This window comes from Polypterus senegalus, chromosome 6, assembly GCF_016835505.1.
Source record: "Polypterus senegalus isolate Bchr_013 chromosome 6, ASM1683550v1, whole genome shotgun sequence".
Lineage (NCBI taxonomy): Eukaryota > Metazoa > Chordata > Cladistia > Polypteriformes > Polypteridae > Polypterus > Polypterus senegalus.
Window position 1 is genome coordinate 32043565 of NC_053159.1, and position 18277 is coordinate 32061841.

The window sequence follows — 18277 nt, forward strand, 5'->3', positions numbered from 1 at the left end:
CTCACCCGCAGATGGCGCTCAATCCGCTTCTATTAGCTGACGAGAATTGTACTGAATTTATATCCAAACAAATCGAATTCTTTCTAGAGACAAATACATCCCCTGAGATCTCTGCAGGAATACTCTGGGAAACTCTTAAGGCCTTCTTAAGAGGACAGATTATCTCATATCTTTCCCACAGAAATAAATCCGAAGAAAGTAGCAGAGATAAAAAGCGAAATTACTAAAATAGATGAAGAACATGCCAGACTACCAAGCGAGACTCTACATAAGAGGAGGCAGGCTCTACATTCAGAATTAAACCTCTTGACAACTAAAGAAACCGAACAACTAATTTACAAATCCAGACATCATTATTATGAACATGGAGAAAGCTAATAAGCTTTTAGCGCAACAAATTCACAAGCAAGATATGCATAGCAATCTCGGTAATTACTAACACGAATGGAGATAAAATCATCGAACACAAAAATATAATGTACACTTTTAGAGACTACTATAAATCCCTATATACTACTGAGTTTAAAGAAGACAATATACAATCTAATGCATTTCTGGATAAATTACAGATACCACAAATTGGCGCTTTTAGTGTGGAGGAACTCGATAAACCTCTGTCATTATCAGAATTACTGGATGCTATAAAGTCACTCCAAGGTGGAAAAGCAGCAGGCCCTGATGGCTACCCTGCAGAGTTTTACAAGAAATTCTCCTCAGCTAGCTCCCCCTCCTATTAGCAACATTTACAGAAGCCAGAGATAACCAATCTCTTCCACAAACCTTTCGCCAAGCACTAATCACTGTCTTTCCAAAACAAAATAAGGACTTATTACAATGTGCATCATACAGACCAATTTCACTTCTGAATAACGACGTTAAAATACTCTCTAAAATCATAGCTAGAAGGATGGAGAAAGTGCTCCCCTCAGTAATATCACAAGACCAAACTGGATTTATTAGGGGCCGACACTTATCTTCAAATCTTTGACGCCTGTTTAATGTAATATACTCACCAACTAAATCAAACACCCCAGAAATATTATTATCATTGGATGCAGAAAAAGCATTCGACATGATTGAATGGAAATACCTTTTACTATTTTGGAGAAGTTTGGGTTTGGCCCGAACATTTGTGCATGGATTAAATTACTGTATACTAACCCAGAAGCTTCAGTTTGCATCAATAACATTTGCTCAGACTACTTTAAACTAGAGCGTGGCACAAGACAAGGATGCCCTTTGTCACCACTGCTGTTTGCAATTGCCATTGAACCACTGGCAATACATTGTCGAAATACTGATCAGATAAAGGGGATTAGCAGAGAAGGACTGGAACAGAAAATCTCATTATATGCAGATGACATGGTACTGTATATATCGGACCCAGAAAATTCTGTGCCTGCAGTCTTAGCAGCACTCACAGAATTTCAAAAGCTCTCTGGTCTCAGAATTAATCTGAATAAAAGTGTACTCTTTCCGTGAATTCGCAAGCATATAATATTAGATTAGACACCCTTCCTTTTATCATTGCAGAACAGTTTAAATACCTCGGGTAAACATCACAAGTAAACATAAAGCTCTTTATCAACAAAATTTGGTGTCTGCATGGAAAAAATTAAACAAGACTTGCATAGATGGTCAACCCTTCATCTCACACTAGCTGGAAGAATTAACACTGTTAAGATGAATATTCTTCCTAAGCTCCTTTTTATTTCAAAACATACCAATATACATTAATAAATCGTTCTTTAAGCAATTAGATTCAACAATAACCTCATTTATTTGGAATTCTAAACATCCACGCATCAAAAGAGCGACCCTACAAAGACAAAAGGCAGAAGGTGGCATGGCTCTACCTAACTTCCAGTTTTATTACTGGGCAAATATACAGTCGATAAGAACCTGGACACAAATAGAAGAACATACACAGGCATGGACCGCAATAGAAGTAAAATCCTGCAGTACTTCTTTGTATTCCTTGCTTTGTGCTCCAATAAACACACGTTATCGGCAATACACTAATAACCCAATTGTGCTCCACTCACTTAGAATCTGGAACCAATGTAGAAAGCATTTTAAGACGGAGAAGCTTCTTTCTGTGGCACCTGCAAAAGAACCACCTCTTTCAACCCTCACAAACATATGCAGTTTTAATATCTGGAAAAATTTGGAATTAACTTGCTTAGAGATCTTTATATAGACAACGTCTTTGCATCCTATGAACAATTACAGTCCAAATTTAACATTCCAGCTACAAATTTCTTTCACTATCTTCAAATCAGGAACTTTGTTAAACAGAACCTTCCAGATTTTCCTCATCTTGCACCCTCATCCACGCTGGAAAAATTATTGCTCAATTTCAAGGAGTTAGACTCCATCTCTACAATATATAAAATCCTTTTACAATCCCTTCCTTTCAAAGATCCAAGAGGACACTGGGAAAATGACCTCTCAATTAATATATCAGAAAAGGAGTGGAAAGTAGCAATGCAGAGAATTCACTCAAGCTCCATATGCAAAGCATACAATTATACAACTCAAAATTATATATCGAGCACATCTGTCTCGACTAAAACTCTCAAAATGTTTCCAGGGCATGATCCAACCTGCGACGTTGCAACCAAGCCCCAGCCTCACTAGGTCACATGTTCTGGGCCTGCACCAAATTAACATTATTCTGGACAAAAATTTTTAATTACCTCTCAGACAGTCTTGGACTCACAATCCCTCCTAACCCATTAACAGCTGTGTTTGGGGTTCTTCCAGAGGGTCTTAAAGTGGAGAAAGACAAACAAATTGTGATTGCATTCACTACACTGTTGGCACGCAGACTTATTCTGATAAACTGGAAGAACCCAAACTCTCCTCTTGTAAGTCAGTGGGAAACTGATGTGTTATATTATTTAAAATTGGAAAAATCAAATACTCAGTTAGAGGATCTGTGCAGACTTTTTTCAAAACATGGCAGGATCTAATCAGTAATATTTTGAAATGATTTTATAAAGCACAGAGAATTTGTTGATTTAGGTATTTTTAAAGCCTTAAATTTTACACCATTTGGCTTGCTCTCTCTCTCAAGGGTGGGGATCGATCTGTTCTTAGCATAACTCTTTTTTTGTAAAAACTTGATTACTATGTATTGATTATAATAAAATTAATAAATAAAAAAAAAAAAAAAAAGTAGTCATATTTACCACTCTGTTGCGTATCCCTTGCCTGAAATGACTGCTTGAAGTCTGTGATTATCATGAAGAGCAGTGTATACGACAGAACATTACCACTGCTGAAAAACTCAATTACAGACATTAATATATCCACTCAACCCAACCATTTTAAGATTTCACATGCTCCATTATAGGGTCACATGGAGAGGAAGCCTATTCTGGTAGCATCACCCACAAGAAAAAAAAAAAACTGAATGGGAAGCCTGTTATTCGAGAAAAGCCATCACTGGGCCAGTTTACAGTGACAGATCAACTGGAATGGCTTTAATGTTTTGGAGGAAACCAGAGGACCTCAGAAAACTGGAGAGGCAGAAAATGTGCAAACTCTCAATGAATACGGAATACTGGGAAATACATTTGGCTAACTCATATTTTCTATGAAGTGTGCATTAGATAAAATAAAATCATGACCATATTTCCATTCACACAGCTTATAAAATATTATTTAAAATGTATTACATTTTGCATTGCACAGTAAACATTTTGGATTTTAGTTTAAGCCACATAAAAGTAAAAAACGTCAATGGAAGAAATATCTTAATACATATAATTTATATGAATGTATTTTGCAAAGCAAATTAATTATATGAAATCATCATAGAATAATATAAAATATTTTCCAGTAATATATTTTACAATCTACTGTATATGTTTAAAAATAATACACTCTACAAACAGCAGCAATGGCCTTTATCATTCTTTAGTTCCTCTGGGGAACTATAAATGTGGATCTTTAAATGTGTCACATGTGTATGCACATTGGACATCGTAAGGGCTCTAGTGATGGTCATTTTCCGCTGCTGCGTGCTAATGTCTTTTCTCTTCCTCTCTTTGCAAACCAGAAGATTGAAGGCTATGCCACCCTAGACATCGCTTCCAGTGGGGCTCACCTCTTCCTGCCAGAAAGATTAATAAACAGAAGATCTGCCATCTTTATTCAGTTCATTCTTAAAATTTACCACATAGGTCCAACTTTGAAGTAAGAAATATTTCAATTTAAGATAATATGCCATCTATGTTTCTGAGGCATGCTTGTGACAAAAGTAAACTGGAATTAATATTTTTTATCACAGTATCTTGATTCTAGATTCTCTGCTTTTTTTATTTCCGTCGTTTGGTACGCTTCCAGTGTTGCTAGGGGTGTGGGATAAAAGGATTGCTATGAGTTCAAATCCTTATTCAATTTGCGGATATCAAATCTTTAAAGGATTCAAAGTTTATCACTGTGCTCTTTTCTCATGTGTACTTTCAGTTTTGACCCTGTTGTTCTCGAGTATCATCTCTTGTATTCAGCTTCAGTTTCATTTCATTTTCTACCTTTTCTTTGTTTAGATTTTTATGCACATCTAAAGGTTTTGGCTCAAAACGTTTATTCGCCAGTTCACTGACAAAACAAAAAACTAATCAGGATGATGTTTTTGAGTGAGTACACTCACTGATATCAATTAATCCATAAATACTTAGGAAGAACATGCAAACTCCATGAAGACCCTGGTGCTGTGATTCAGGAACGACAGCTCTGTGATACCACTCTGCCTGTGCTAAAACATCTGCTCTAGATATACTAAACTTCAATCTCATTTAAACTAAATGTATGCCTATAACGGCTGTTCAGTTCTTGTCACTTCCAATTACTGGACCACCAAAAACACGCGCATGCATAATAATACAGGAGTCTGAAGTAGTGTTGTTCATGAATTTCGCCAAAGCGTTATTCACAGCGAATTTGCTGTGGTCGTGTTCTTGCTCGTTCATCAAATTATTTACTGATAAATCGTTCGGTTTAGAATTTTTTCCCCAGTGCCCCATAATGCTTTGTGAGGCCAGTGCGACATCCCCTGAAGCTGTAATAGCCAACATTGGATGGGACTACCCTCTCAGGTATATAATGCTGATCATTTACATTACAGACTCTGCGGGATTTACTTAGTGGTTGGACAGATAAGTAAATAATGTAGGTTCTCAAAATTTTATTTTTATAAAACACATACAACATAAATTACAAATTATCTCTGCTTGTAGCCAAATGCACAGGTTGATCTTCGAGTTCCACATCAGTATAAGAGGAGGCGCATGCCGAATGCATGTATAATTAGCCACGTGGAGAAACACAAATCTTGAAGGAGCCTGAGCACAGCAGACGCTATGAAATAATACTAATACTAATAAGAAAAGGTTTAATTACTAGTTACAAGACATTTCTATCATTTTGATAGAAGACAAAATACAAAGCATCAGCACATATGGGTTGAAGAGCCGTGAGAGTGACTTCAAAAAACAGAACAAGCCAGCAGCTTTAATCCTGACACGCCACTTTGAATTTTCTGTCTTTAAAAATCCTACATATTCTTTTTGACTTTTGATTATGATTTTGGCATTTCCGCTTTGTTTTGACAAATGATATGTTTGTGCATCTCTGACTGTGTACTTTCTTTTTTGATCTCACACAGTGCAGTGGTTTGCACTGCTGCCGCACAGTTCAGGTCACCTTTTTGGCACCAATAATTGATCCAGTATAGTTGGCAAACGTTTCCCTAGCCCTCAGGATCACTTTAAAGATGATTGCACCATTATAATCCAATCAAATCTAGCTCAGTTAGTCCTTCTCCATTGACTTCAATGCATTTTGCCAAGTTTGGCAATATTTGCGAACACTTCCCTGATTTCTTTCGAACTCAAGGAGAAGCAAATACCATGGAGTCAGAAGTAAGAACAGGAAAACTACTGGACTAGACTATGAGGTTCTCTGTTGTCAATACAAAAGTAATGCCTTAATTTCTTCAAAATTATAAGAATCAAACAAATGGCACCGATGCAGTGCATCCTGTTATATGAATCTGCCAATAGGTGGCACTCCATGTTTTTTTCAGTAATCTATATAATAAAAGCCCAGCACGGTATCCGTGTCCGGGTCCGCGTTCCTTTTGGCTGTATAGCCGCCCCGTAGAAAAGCCCCAGTCCGTCCCCTCTCAGAATTCCTGCTTACCCCCCTCCGTTCTTTCCCATTTGCTTTTATTTTTCCTGTTCCCGAAAATCTTTTCATAACAAAAGTAAAGAAATAGACAGAGCATTACATTAACATCTTCTCCCCTCTGCCTATTAAATAATCAATAAAATGAAATAAAAAAATCAAGAAAAAAACAGAAACCACAACCTACCCTTACAGCGCAGCGTCCACCGCGCTTCTGGCGTTACAGTCAAACTCGTGGTGTATGCAGGTTATGAGGTGTGACACTAATTACCGCCCGTACTACAACAGATTATATTGTTCATATACTATTAACTATTTACAGGGATCAACTCTTTTGGCGAAGTTCATAACAACAAAAAAAAAATTAAATTATAAATAACATGTGCACTTGAGTATTTCGAGCCCCGCGTCTGAGTCGGATGGTTCCCCTGGTCACCAATTCGTGTGTTTCACTATGCCCACTATGCCTTTCTGTCTTCAGCTACCCATGTGCACTTATGCGGAGGAGACCTTACGGAACAATGCCGAAACGAAACGCAACTGAACCTGCTGCTGCGAGAGAGGACACATTACAGCATGATCATTAAGCAACGAGGCAAAGGCGTAACAGTCGCTCGCAAGAAACGGACACTCAGCATTCACACAGATTAGCTCAACGACGCGTCTCTGCCGCTGAACGAAAGGCAACTGAAACCCCTACAGAGAGAGAAGACAGATTACGCCATGATCGCGAAACTAAGAGGCAAAAGCGTGCCAATGAGACACCCGACGAGAGGTCCTTACGATTGAGTCCTTCAACTGTGGTCATCCAACGCTGCACGCCAAGTTACTAGTATAAAAATAATACACAATAGTTTAAAACAAGTATGGGATTTTTTGAAGAACCAGAGCTAGTAATTCACTGTGACACCCTTACATTCCATGGACAACAGAATGAAGTCTGTTACTCAAAAGCAGATGAACCACAAGCCTGTTTCAGCGCATGAAGTTCCCAGCACATATACAAGGCTCACCTTACAAACGCAGTTTCTGGAAGATGCTGCTGCAGTTCCTCGAACATCACATCTGGTATCTGTTAGAAAATAAGACAAAATAAAAGAATCAGTACTAACTACATATTAGTGAGTCTGAAGTGGGCAAAGCCGAGAGACAGGAATGTGACAGCAAGGTTTGGTGCTTTACTTAGTGAGACCTATAGGACAGTTCAGGTCATGTGTCATATGTAACCCAAGTGGTAAGCAGCAGTCACCCTGGAGCCTTCAACTCATTTTTATATGCACTGTTTACATTCTGCATTTCTGCAGTACCACGTGCATAGGCTCTTTCTCCCTGCTATACTATAATAAAACAGGTACGTTTGAAAACATAAAGATGAGCATATCATTTAAAACTAATGTCAGGGCATCACACTTGGTCTTGGGAATAAAACTGTAGCCAAAATTTACACCGGGAGTTACAGACTCAAATCAAATGTATGTTTTTATTACATTGTAGAAATAATAATAATAATAGCAGTTCACTACTCAAAATGTGGCACGCCAAGTCTCGAACCAAGGTCTTTAGGTTATAATGCAGCAGTTCTTACCTCTGGACCATTCAAGAATATGTGTAATCTCCCTGTCGATTCACATTTGAGTTTTTAACTCTTTGACAGAAACATGTAAATCAAATACTGTACCATTTTTTTTTCTTTGGTTATATTTGTGAATAAAAGCGCACATGTATATTTAATATTTGGACTAAAGTCATTACACATTATACACTTCATATCATTATTAGTATAACATGGAAAAAGTATTTGCTTTAGGTATGTTTTCAGCATTTCTTACATTTCTCGCATTTCCTTTTATCTTACACTTACCCAGATCTTTGTAGACACTGAACACACATGAAATGCATGTATTCCAAATAACGATATACTGTATTATTTACCCTCTACAACTCCAGGCACCTCACCTCACACGCAGATAAGGAGCCTTGGCTTGAGCTGGGGATGGGACAGAAGGCTGCTTGCTGCTTGTGCTGATCGACACATTTACAAAACAAAAGATGCTGTTGGAGAGGTGTGAAGGAGTTTAAGGTGGGCCGGGATTATGAGTTTTTTTCATAGGCTTCAGGAATTCTAGTGTTAAAAAGTCCATAATCCATAATCTTCCAGTTTTATTACTGGGCAGCAAATATACAGGCGATAAGAACCTGGACACAAATTGAAGAACATACACAGGCTTGGACCGCAATAGAAGTAAAATCCTGCAGTACTTCTTTGTATTCCTTGCTCTGCGCTCCAATAAACACACGTTATCGGCAATATACAAATAACCCAATTGTGCTCCACTCACTTAGAATCTGGAACCAATGTAGAAAGCATTTTAAGACGGAGAAGCTTCTATCTGTGGCACCCCTGCAAAAGAACCACTTCTTTCAACCCTCACAAACATATGCAGTTTTTAATATCTGGAAAAAATTTGGAATTAACTTCTTTATATAGACAATGTCTTTGCATCCTATGAGCAATTACATTCCAAATTTAACGTTCCAGCTACACATTTCTTTCACTATCTTCAAATCAGGAACTTTGTTAAACAGAACCTTCTAGATTTTCCTCATCTTGCACCCTCATCCATGCTGGAAAAAATATTGCTCAATCTTAAGGACTTAGACTCCATCTCTACAATATATAAAATCATTTTACAATCCCTTCCTTTCAAAGATCCTAGAGGACACTGGGAAAAAAATCTCTCAATTAATATATCAGAAAAGGAGTGGAAAGTAGCAGTGCAGAGAATTCACTCGAGCTCCATATGTGCAAAGAATACAATTATACAACTCAAAATTATATATCGAGCACATCTGTCTTGACTAAAACTCTCCAAAATGTTTCCAGGGCAAGATCCAACCTGCGAACGTTGCAATCAAGTCCCAGCCTCACTGGGTCACATGTTCTGGGCCTGCTCCAAATTAACATTATCCATCCTTCCATTTTCTAACCTGCTGAATCCGAATACAGGGTCACGGGGGTCTGCTGGAGCCAATCCCAGGCAACACAGGGCACAAGGCAGGAACCAATCCTGGGCAGGGTGCCAACCCACCGCAGGACACACACAAACACACACACACACACCAAGCACACACTAGGCCCAATTTAGAATCGCCAATCCACCTAACCTGCATGTCTTTGGACTGTGGGAGGAAACCCACGCAGACACGGGGAGAACATGCAAACTCCACGCAGGGAGGACCCGGGAAGCGAACCCGGGTCTCCTAACTGCAAGGCAGCAGCGCCACCACTGCGCTACCATGTCACCCATGAAATTAACATTATTGTGGACAAAAATTTTTAATTACCTTTCAGATAGCCTTGGACTCACAATCCCTCCTAACCCATTAACAGCTGCGTTTAGGGTTCTTCCAGAGGGGCTTAAAGTGGAGAAGGACAAACAAATTGTGATTGCATTCACTACACTTTTGGCACGCAGACTTATTCTACTAAACTGGAAGAACCCAAACTCTCCTCTTTTAAGTCAGTGGGAAACCGGTGTGTTATATTATTTGAAATTGGAAAAAATCAAATACTCTGTTAGAGGATGCGTACAGACTTTTTTCAAAACATGGCAGGATCTAATCAGTAATATTTTAAAATAAGTTCATGAAGCACAGAGAATTTATTAATTTAGGTATGTTTACAAGCCTTAAATTTTACGCAGTTTAGCTTGCTCTCTCTCTCAGGGGTGGGGATCGATCTGTTCTTAACTCAATTTTTCTTTTTGTAAAAACTTGATTGTTTTGTATGGATTCCAATAAAATTAATAAAAAAAAAAAGAAGTCCATAATCCATGCCAACAAGTTAGGGTCCAAACAGAATACGTTTATCAACTAAAATGTGGGCCTGGATTGTATTAAAAACTGAAGAGAAATTAATAAAAGGCATGGTTTTGTGATCCTTCTAAATTCTAATACAGTAAATTCAGAAGTGTTGCTGTGGTGTCCTCCACTCCCCTCTTTGCTCTGTTTGTATAATGGTGCAGGTGAAGATTGGCTTGGGTTTTTTAATTAGTTGTTAGTAGTTGTTTTTTTAATTAACCTCTCATTACATCCACTAATTTGAAGTCTCTTAATGCTTTGACATATGTATTTTTTGCCTGCTTCCATAGGCTACACACTTGCTGCAAATCCAAAAAAGATCTCAGATACGGAATGGAATATTGTAGAGAGCTGTTCTACACAGGAGTGAAGCAGACACACCCGTATTCTGTCTGGAGCTGAGCTCTGTTTGTTTTTAATTTACCTTTCTGTCGTCTTCCTGGCCAAGGAAGGGCAAACTCCTGATACCATTCCTGAGTCTGTTCTTTTTCTGACTAACTTCTGAAGCAAAAACTAGGGCCTCAAGTCTTAAATAGAATTCACTGAATTTTTGAACCAACTGACATTCAATTGTATCTCCTGCCAGTTCAACAGAATTATCAATTTAACACCATCAGATTGTCTGGAGACAATCGTGTGAATTTTGCTTAAAACTGGGTGGGAACAATTAGACAGCCACTCAGTGTTACAATTCTAAAGCAATCCAATGCCTCATGAAGGTGGTGCTCAATGTAGGTGCAGTGATTTTGAACTACAAAGAGCAGTGGTGTTCCTGTTAACCAGAGAGCAAGCTTCTGATTACTATGAATCATCTACAGTTGAAAAGACTCCTAAAAAACATATTAGATCGTGTCACACACATGCTCATGGGAGGCAACTAAAGTGTTCTGCAGACTAAAAACAGGAAACTCTGCCTGGAACCGAGAATGCCATTTCCGGTTTCGAGCCCGAGGACTCCACTTCCGACTCAGATAATGTCAATTCCAGTTCTGGGCCCGATGAAGTCACTTCCCCTGTCCGACTTCAAAAAACACCATAATGCTCCTGTTTGTCAGTTCAGTGTAGGACTCTTGTCTGTAAAGACTGTCAATTAATACTTTTGCCATATTTTTAGCCACACTTCAAGTATATGGGGAGGCTGCCCCAAATCTTTATTGTGGTGTCCAGGTCATTCGTTTCACAACCTATACAGGGCTCTTGCATGTGCATTAGAGTATGCTGTACATACTCACAATAAACATAACCTGTTGCAAGCGAAAAACCTTTCTGTAACATCAGATTGTACAATTGGCATCCAAAGACATCAGTGGATGAATGGTAAACATGAAGGATACCGATACGACAATAGTGTCGGAGTCGATGTGAGTTTGAAAGAATTGGCAGCCATATTCATGAAAATATGAACTGCAAAATATGCACTTGAAGTAAACAGTGTGTCACACTCCGCCAAAGGGACTGCCATTATGAGAACTGATAACGAAGAGCTGCAGGAGATGCAGATTTCAGCACTCAAGATATCCAAATCAACAAATCTGCTTAACGACACCAGTAAAGAACAGACAAGGCAACATCAGTGGATGAATGGTAAACATGAAGGATACGTTGTCGCAGGTAATGTGTGTGCTCCCTGTTGTTTACCGATACGACAATAGTGTCGGAGTCAATGTGAGTTTGAAAGAATTGGCAGCCATATTCATGAAAATATGAACTGCAAAATATGCACTTGAAGTAAACAGTGTGTCACACTCCGCCAAAGGGACTGCCATTATGAGAAGATATCAAGATATCCAAATCAACAAATCTGCTTAACGACACCAGTAAAGAACAGACAAGGCGACACGGCACCTACCTCCTGACCCAATGTTTAAACGAATAAATAAGGGAAGTTAACGTTACTATCTAATTGGAAATACAAACATACTGTGACAAAACAGTTGCAACGTTTTAGTATGTAGTACATTCATAGACCACAATGCTTATCTTAAGTCGGTTTGCTGTTGTTATGTCATATAGTGATGCAGTAATCAAAATGACAGAAAGATATTGTAGAGACAGAAGCACTATTCATACATTTGTAGCTGCGGTGGTGGGCTAAGTATGTGTGTGTGTGTGTCTGTCAGTCTCCTCTGTCATTACAATGTACAAATTAATTATTAAACTTCAGTTACCTTGTGCTACTGAGCTCCTCAATGGATAACAGGAGTTTTATCTGTTTATTTCTTTTCAGCGTCAAGTGTTTTTATTCAGTTTCTTTTGCTGTCTCCCTGAACCCTGCAGTTTGGTTTAGTGCACGGACTGAAGGGATTATGACTGCATGTTTTAGGAAGATGCTCAGTGGGTGTGGCCTTTGCAGCAAAGGGTTTCACTGTTACTCACTACAAATTTTTAACGGGTTCGTCCCAGTTGTGCATTCTCATTTGAAAATCACATCTTGTCCCACAGCACTAGATGCAAGAAATCACCCGGCTTCCTTATTTGGAAAGTTTAGGGTTAAAATGTTATATGGTAAAATAACACTTAACAGTTAAATACAGTAATCCCTCCTGGATTACGGGGGTTGCGTTCCAGAACCCCCCCGCGATAGGTGAAAATTTGCGAAGTAGAAACCATATGTTTGTATGGTTATTTTTATATAACTCTCCCACACTGTTTATAAATATTCTCCTCACAGTTATACAGTAAACCCTCGTTTATAGCGGTTTATCCGCTCCAGACTGATGAATGAATTTCCAAGAAGTAAGATTCTTTATTTATAAATCTAATATTTTCGCAGTTAGAGCATTGAAAACCTGTTTACGACCTTCTAAATACGTTTTTTAACATTATTAGAGCCCTCTAGATATGAAATAACACCCTTTAGTCAAAAGTTTAAACTGTGCTCCATAACAAGACAGAGATGACAGTTCTTTCTCACAATTAAAAGAATGCAAACATATCTTCCTCTTCAAGGTGCGCGTCAGGAGGAGAGAATGTCCGAGAGAGAGAGAAAAGTAAACAAAAATCAATACGGGCTGTTGGGCTTTTAAGTATGCAAGCACCGTGATAAAGCGGCGCAATGAAGGGATCAATGTGAAGGTAGCCTTTCAGCATTTTTTACAGGCACATCCGTATCTTCTAAGCAAACAGCCTCTCTGCTCACACCCCCTCCATCAGGAGCAGATAATGGGGCCAATCATACGCCTCCCTGATGGTATTGCATGATGGATAAGTATCTGCCTGTATTTCTCAGAGAGAGTGAGAAACAGAGAAAAGCAAACAATAAAAAATCAATACGGGCTGTTAGAGCTTTGAAGTGTGCAAAGCGCCACGCGGGAAGCATATCGTATATCATTGAGGAGTTTTATTTAATACGTAATACGTGCTCTGATTGGGTAGCTTCTCAGCCATCCGCCAATAGCGTCCCTTGTATGAAATCAACTGGGCAAACAAACTGAGGAAGCATGTAACATAAATTGAAAGACTCATTGACCGCAGAAATCCGCGAACCAGCGAAAAATCTGTGATATATATTTAGATATGCTTACATTTAAAATCCGTGATGGAGTGAAGCCGCGAAAGTCGAAGCGCGATATAGCGAGGGATCACTGTACAGTAGTTCTAAGTGTGTCACTCTAAACTATGTGATATTCTAAACTGGTCATGTGTGCGCAGTAAAGACACTTCAATGAGTTATTTCTGCATTTTAGCAAAATTTTAGTACAATGTTTTGGATGTGGATGGAGCATGCACTGATACAGCGCCGTGCTGTACCCACCACACGACAAACCAACTCAGGATCCCAAATTAGGACCTGAGCACAGCACCTCAGCACCACACTAGTTCAAATGGTGTGGAACAGTGAGAGGTTTTGTTACAGTGGCTAGTCCTGCCACTAACCTATAATTACAGAAGAACGTGAGTTACAATAGACCTGGTCAGCCACTTTTTCATATGGCTATCTCAGCCTAATGGCTGCAATCATGAAAGTTATGCAAAACAAAGAAGCCATTGTTAACGTCGGCCTGTCTTAAAAGCATTGTCCTTGGGCTCCCTATGCCCCACTGGCACCCCACATAGTGGGGACACAAAATAAGGAGCAAGTGCCCAGCTTGTTTTAATTGCTGGTCTTAGTCACCTCTTCTTTAACTGCTGGATGCTTTGGAAAGAGAGCTGTACACCCTTGTTGCAGCCCACCATATGTCAGCCTACAGGAAATACAATACAAAAGAATGACTCACCTCCATTAACAGCAAAACATTTGCCACCTGGCTGTAAGGGATTCCCCTGGTACCCAGCAGCACATCTAAAGAAGAACAAATGATTTTTTTTTTTTCCAACGGTCAAGATATTATTGTTAAGTATACTCCAGAAAATGCACCAAGCTGTAATTTATTCTTTCTTTCTCATATTACTTACTTTTCACAGCGCCGTCCCGTGTAACCAGTAGCACATGCATCACACGTTGCTTGACCATCAGTATCCAAGAAGCAAGTATTGGAGAATCTGTAAGTATTTAATAAAAATGTAAAATGAGCAAGCCTACCTTCTAATGTTATACATAAAACAAAATGGTCAGTGCAGTAATGCACCATTAGGGCATCCAGAATGTATTGTGGCATGTACTTTATAAATAACTTTATAAACATAAGCTTAAATATAGTTGTTAACGGATTGTAACATTATAATTAAAAAATGCAAGTTTCGCTAGTATGCCATAGAAAAACTATTACCAGAATTCTAATACTTACGCTGAATGGTCAGTATATGTTAGATTTCCCCTTTTTAGGGGCCGGACAGACACACAAACTTTCACACCTAGACGTTTATGCATAAGATATTATTGTGTGCTGTATAAGAGTTGTTAGTGCTGAAGTGACAACAACTACAAACAACACTAATCTACATTCTCATATCTATGTACAGTAATGGCAAAAGGAAAAAGCAAATCAGACCTTCTTGACGTTTCAGTATAAGGACATGGGCAGGGCTTGCAGTCATCAGCGTGTCCTCGCCGAGGATCTCCAAAGAATCCCGGTTTGCATTTGTTGCACTGTGGGCCTTCTGTGTTATGCTGGCAGCTCTACAAACAAAAATGAAACACTTTGAAATCTCATCATGCCTTACCAGAAGATTATTCTACTGTATATGAAATACAATGTGATGTGTACAATCTTGTGAGAATACCCAAGTACAGATTTGCAGATTTCGTGAAGCAGTGTACTTCGTTCTGCTTTGATCAGTCTGTGTTCAATAATGTTTCTGACTAGGATGCCACCAGTCGTCATATCTGCTATTCATGAATGACATATTGCTAGAAGTCTCCCTTACCAGACAGTAGCCACTGACAGGATCACAGGTGCTGGCATGGCCATTGCAGTGACAACCTGCACAGGTGCCTAGATAAGGACCCTCTTTAATACGTTCAAAGCCAGGAGCACAGCTCTCACAGGACAGGCCTGTGTAACCAGGAGGACACCTGAAAAGGAGGAAAAGTTACCATTTAGATGAGACATGCTGAGCATTGTTTAACAATGAGCACTTACTGTACTGAACTAAAATGTCAGCAATCACTGGGTCAGGAAATTGAGTTTTGCTGAAAAAGAATTCAAAACTACCAGGCAAACCTAATGTGTAGCAGCAGATTTAATCCATTATAAAGAAAACATGGACAGCAATGTTCAACTAAAAGTAACACATAGGATTTGTTTTAAAGTATCCTCCTATCAACAATATGACACATGTCACAGTAAATAGGCACAGCACAAAATTAATTAGACAGTTAGACATTTTAATATTATATGGGTTAGATGGGTGGAGATATTGATTAAATTGATAGGACTTGAACTGATGAGTTTCAGTTGCATCAGGGACCTTTTGTTGTAATACTCTGAACTGCTTTCATGAAGGTCATGCCAAAATGTTTGCTATGTAAGGTGCTTTACTGTATATACCGTATTTACACGTGTACCACGCGCACATTTTTTCCCGAAAATTAGCATTAGAAAATCAGATGCAGTCATACATGAGGAAATGTAATTCTGTAATGTTTACTTCTTCTGCTTGGGCTCGCTCGTTCGCTCTCTCACTTGCTCGCACACTCACGCTGTCTCTCTCGCTCCCGCACTCGCACGCTCTCTCTTGCTCGCATCCTCACGCTCTCTCGCTCGTGCACTTGCTCCCTCTCTCTCGCTCGCTTGCTAGCTCACTCACGAGCTCTTTCTTGATCGCTTGCTCACGCACTCGCGCTCTATTTCTCGTTCGCTTGCTCGCACACTCGTGCTCTCTTTCTCTATCTAAACGCTTCCTATACAATCACAATGCACGTCGTACACGGGGCAAAACGATTTTCCTGATTTTCTTTGTAAAAATTAGGGTGCGCGTCTTACACGTGTGGTACACAAGTAAATACAGTAAATGATATTGAGAATCACTGAGGTTTGTCGGAACCTTGATAAAGCCAAGATAAAAAAAACCCTACACTCAATTAACTCTGAATCCTAATGGAATTCCTTTCTAGCTCAGTGGGTAACCCAAGCAGGCTCCTACCTGCACTGCTCCACGGTATCAGCTGATCCTTGGTTGGTGTGCTCCAAGGTTGTTGTATCCATGGTGATGTCACTCAGACCAACACTAACCATCTTGTTATCATACACAGTGCGGATGTTGATGGCATCAAGGTTCACCAAAGTCATCATAAGAGTTTCGCGTGTCACAGCATCTCCACTCTCGTGTTGCCAGTTATCCTGGAACATAAGAAACCAAGCACAAGGTAACACACATAATTTTAAAAAATATATAAATATATATAACCTCCTTTTTTTCTTCCCTCTCAAACGTACGCAGCTTTCAATGTCTGGAAAATATTCGGGATTAAATCACATAGAGATCTGTACATAGACAATGTCTTTGCATCCTATGAACAATTACACTCCAAGTTTAACCTTCCAGCAACACATTTCTTTCAATATCCAAATTAGAAACTTTGTTAAACAAAACCTGTCCGACTTTCCCCAACCTACAACCTATTTCTACTCTGGAAAAAATACTGATCAGTCTTGAGGACTCAGACAGCATTTCTCTAACATTTCTCTAATATACAAAAACATTTTAAAGTCCCTCCCTTTTAAAGATCGCAAAATACATTGGGGAAAGGATCTCTCACTCAACATTTCAGAAAAGGAATGGAAGGCAGCAATGCACAGAATTCACTCGAGCTCCATACGCGCAAAGCATACAATTATTCAAATTTGACTTGAATAATAATAATTGATTTTAATAAATTCAATAAAATGTTAAATTGTATATACTGTATATATATATATGTCCCACAGTCCAAAGACATGCAGGTTCGGTGCATTGGTAATTCTAAATTGTCCCTAGTGTGTGTGTGTGTGTGTGTGTTCGCCCTGCGGTGGGCTGGCGCCCTGCCCGGGGTTTGTTTCCTGTTGGACCCCGTGACCCTGTAGTTGGGATATAGTGGGTTGGATAATGGATAGATGGATGGATGGATGGATTATATATATATATATATATACTGTATATATATATATATATATATATACTGTATATATATATATATATATATACACTGTATATATATTGTGAAACCTGGCCCGGACACAGACAGACGGACATCTTTGTTTTCACCACACACCATTTATTTACACTATTATTTACAAAGTCTACCGTGCAGTCCCAACCCCAGTGCCTCCAGCACCGATCCCCCAAAGTCCAGGCCACACAGTCCTTTTCTGGCCGCCTCCTGTCCTCTCGCCAGCTTCGTCTTGCTTCCTCCCGACTCTCGCGCCGACTGCTGGGAGGCGGCCTTTTATGGGAACCCGGATGGGCTCCAGCTGCTTCCGGCACTCCTCTGCAGACACGCCCTTGTGTGGCGGAAGTGCCGGCTGCGCACCTGGAAGCCGTCCAGGTGTCCCCTGTCGTCTTCCCCCCAGCACTTCCTGGTGTGGCGGAAGTGCTGGGCTCCAGGGCTGTTCAGGCAGCGGGGCGCCGCCTGGCGGTGGCCACGGGCCCTACAGGGCTGGGCTTCCATGCCCCTTACCCGATGCCACCAACATAACCAGGGCGGACACCCCCTCATGGTCTGGTGGAGGTACAGGCCCTCCTCCGGTCCTCCTGGGCGCCCCGGCCGGGCTCCTACCTTGGCCGGATGTGGCAGATGATGGTCTGGAAGTGGGGCGCTGCCTAGCGGTGACCACGGACCCCTACAGGGCTGGGCTTCCAT

General features: G+C 39.9%; 1 protein-coding gene across 10 annotated transcripts in view; it reads right to left on the reverse strand.

Annotated features, from left to right (window-relative positions):
• The window catches only part of hspg2 (heparan sulfate proteoglycan 2), a 516773-nt gene that overhangs the window by 255406 nt on the left and 243090 nt on the right, over nucleotides 1-18277 (reverse strand). For all 10 annotated transcript variants that reach the window (XM_039755775.1, XM_039755773.1, XM_039755774.1 and 7 more), the window contains 6 exons: nucleotides 16582-16778; nucleotides 15364-15511; nucleotides 14988-15115; nucleotides 14452-14538; nucleotides 14274-14338; nucleotides 7209-7267 (listed from right to left, as the gene is read on the reverse strand). In XM_039755775.1, coding sequence (XP_039611709.1) covers nucleotides 7209-7267; nucleotides 14274-14338; nucleotides 14452-14538; nucleotides 14988-15115; nucleotides 15364-15511; nucleotides 16582-16778 — 684 coding nt within the window. The remainder of the gene's footprint in view (nucleotides 1-7208; nucleotides 7268-14273; nucleotides 14339-14451; nucleotides 14539-14987; nucleotides 15116-15363; nucleotides 15512-16581; nucleotides 16779-18277) is intronic.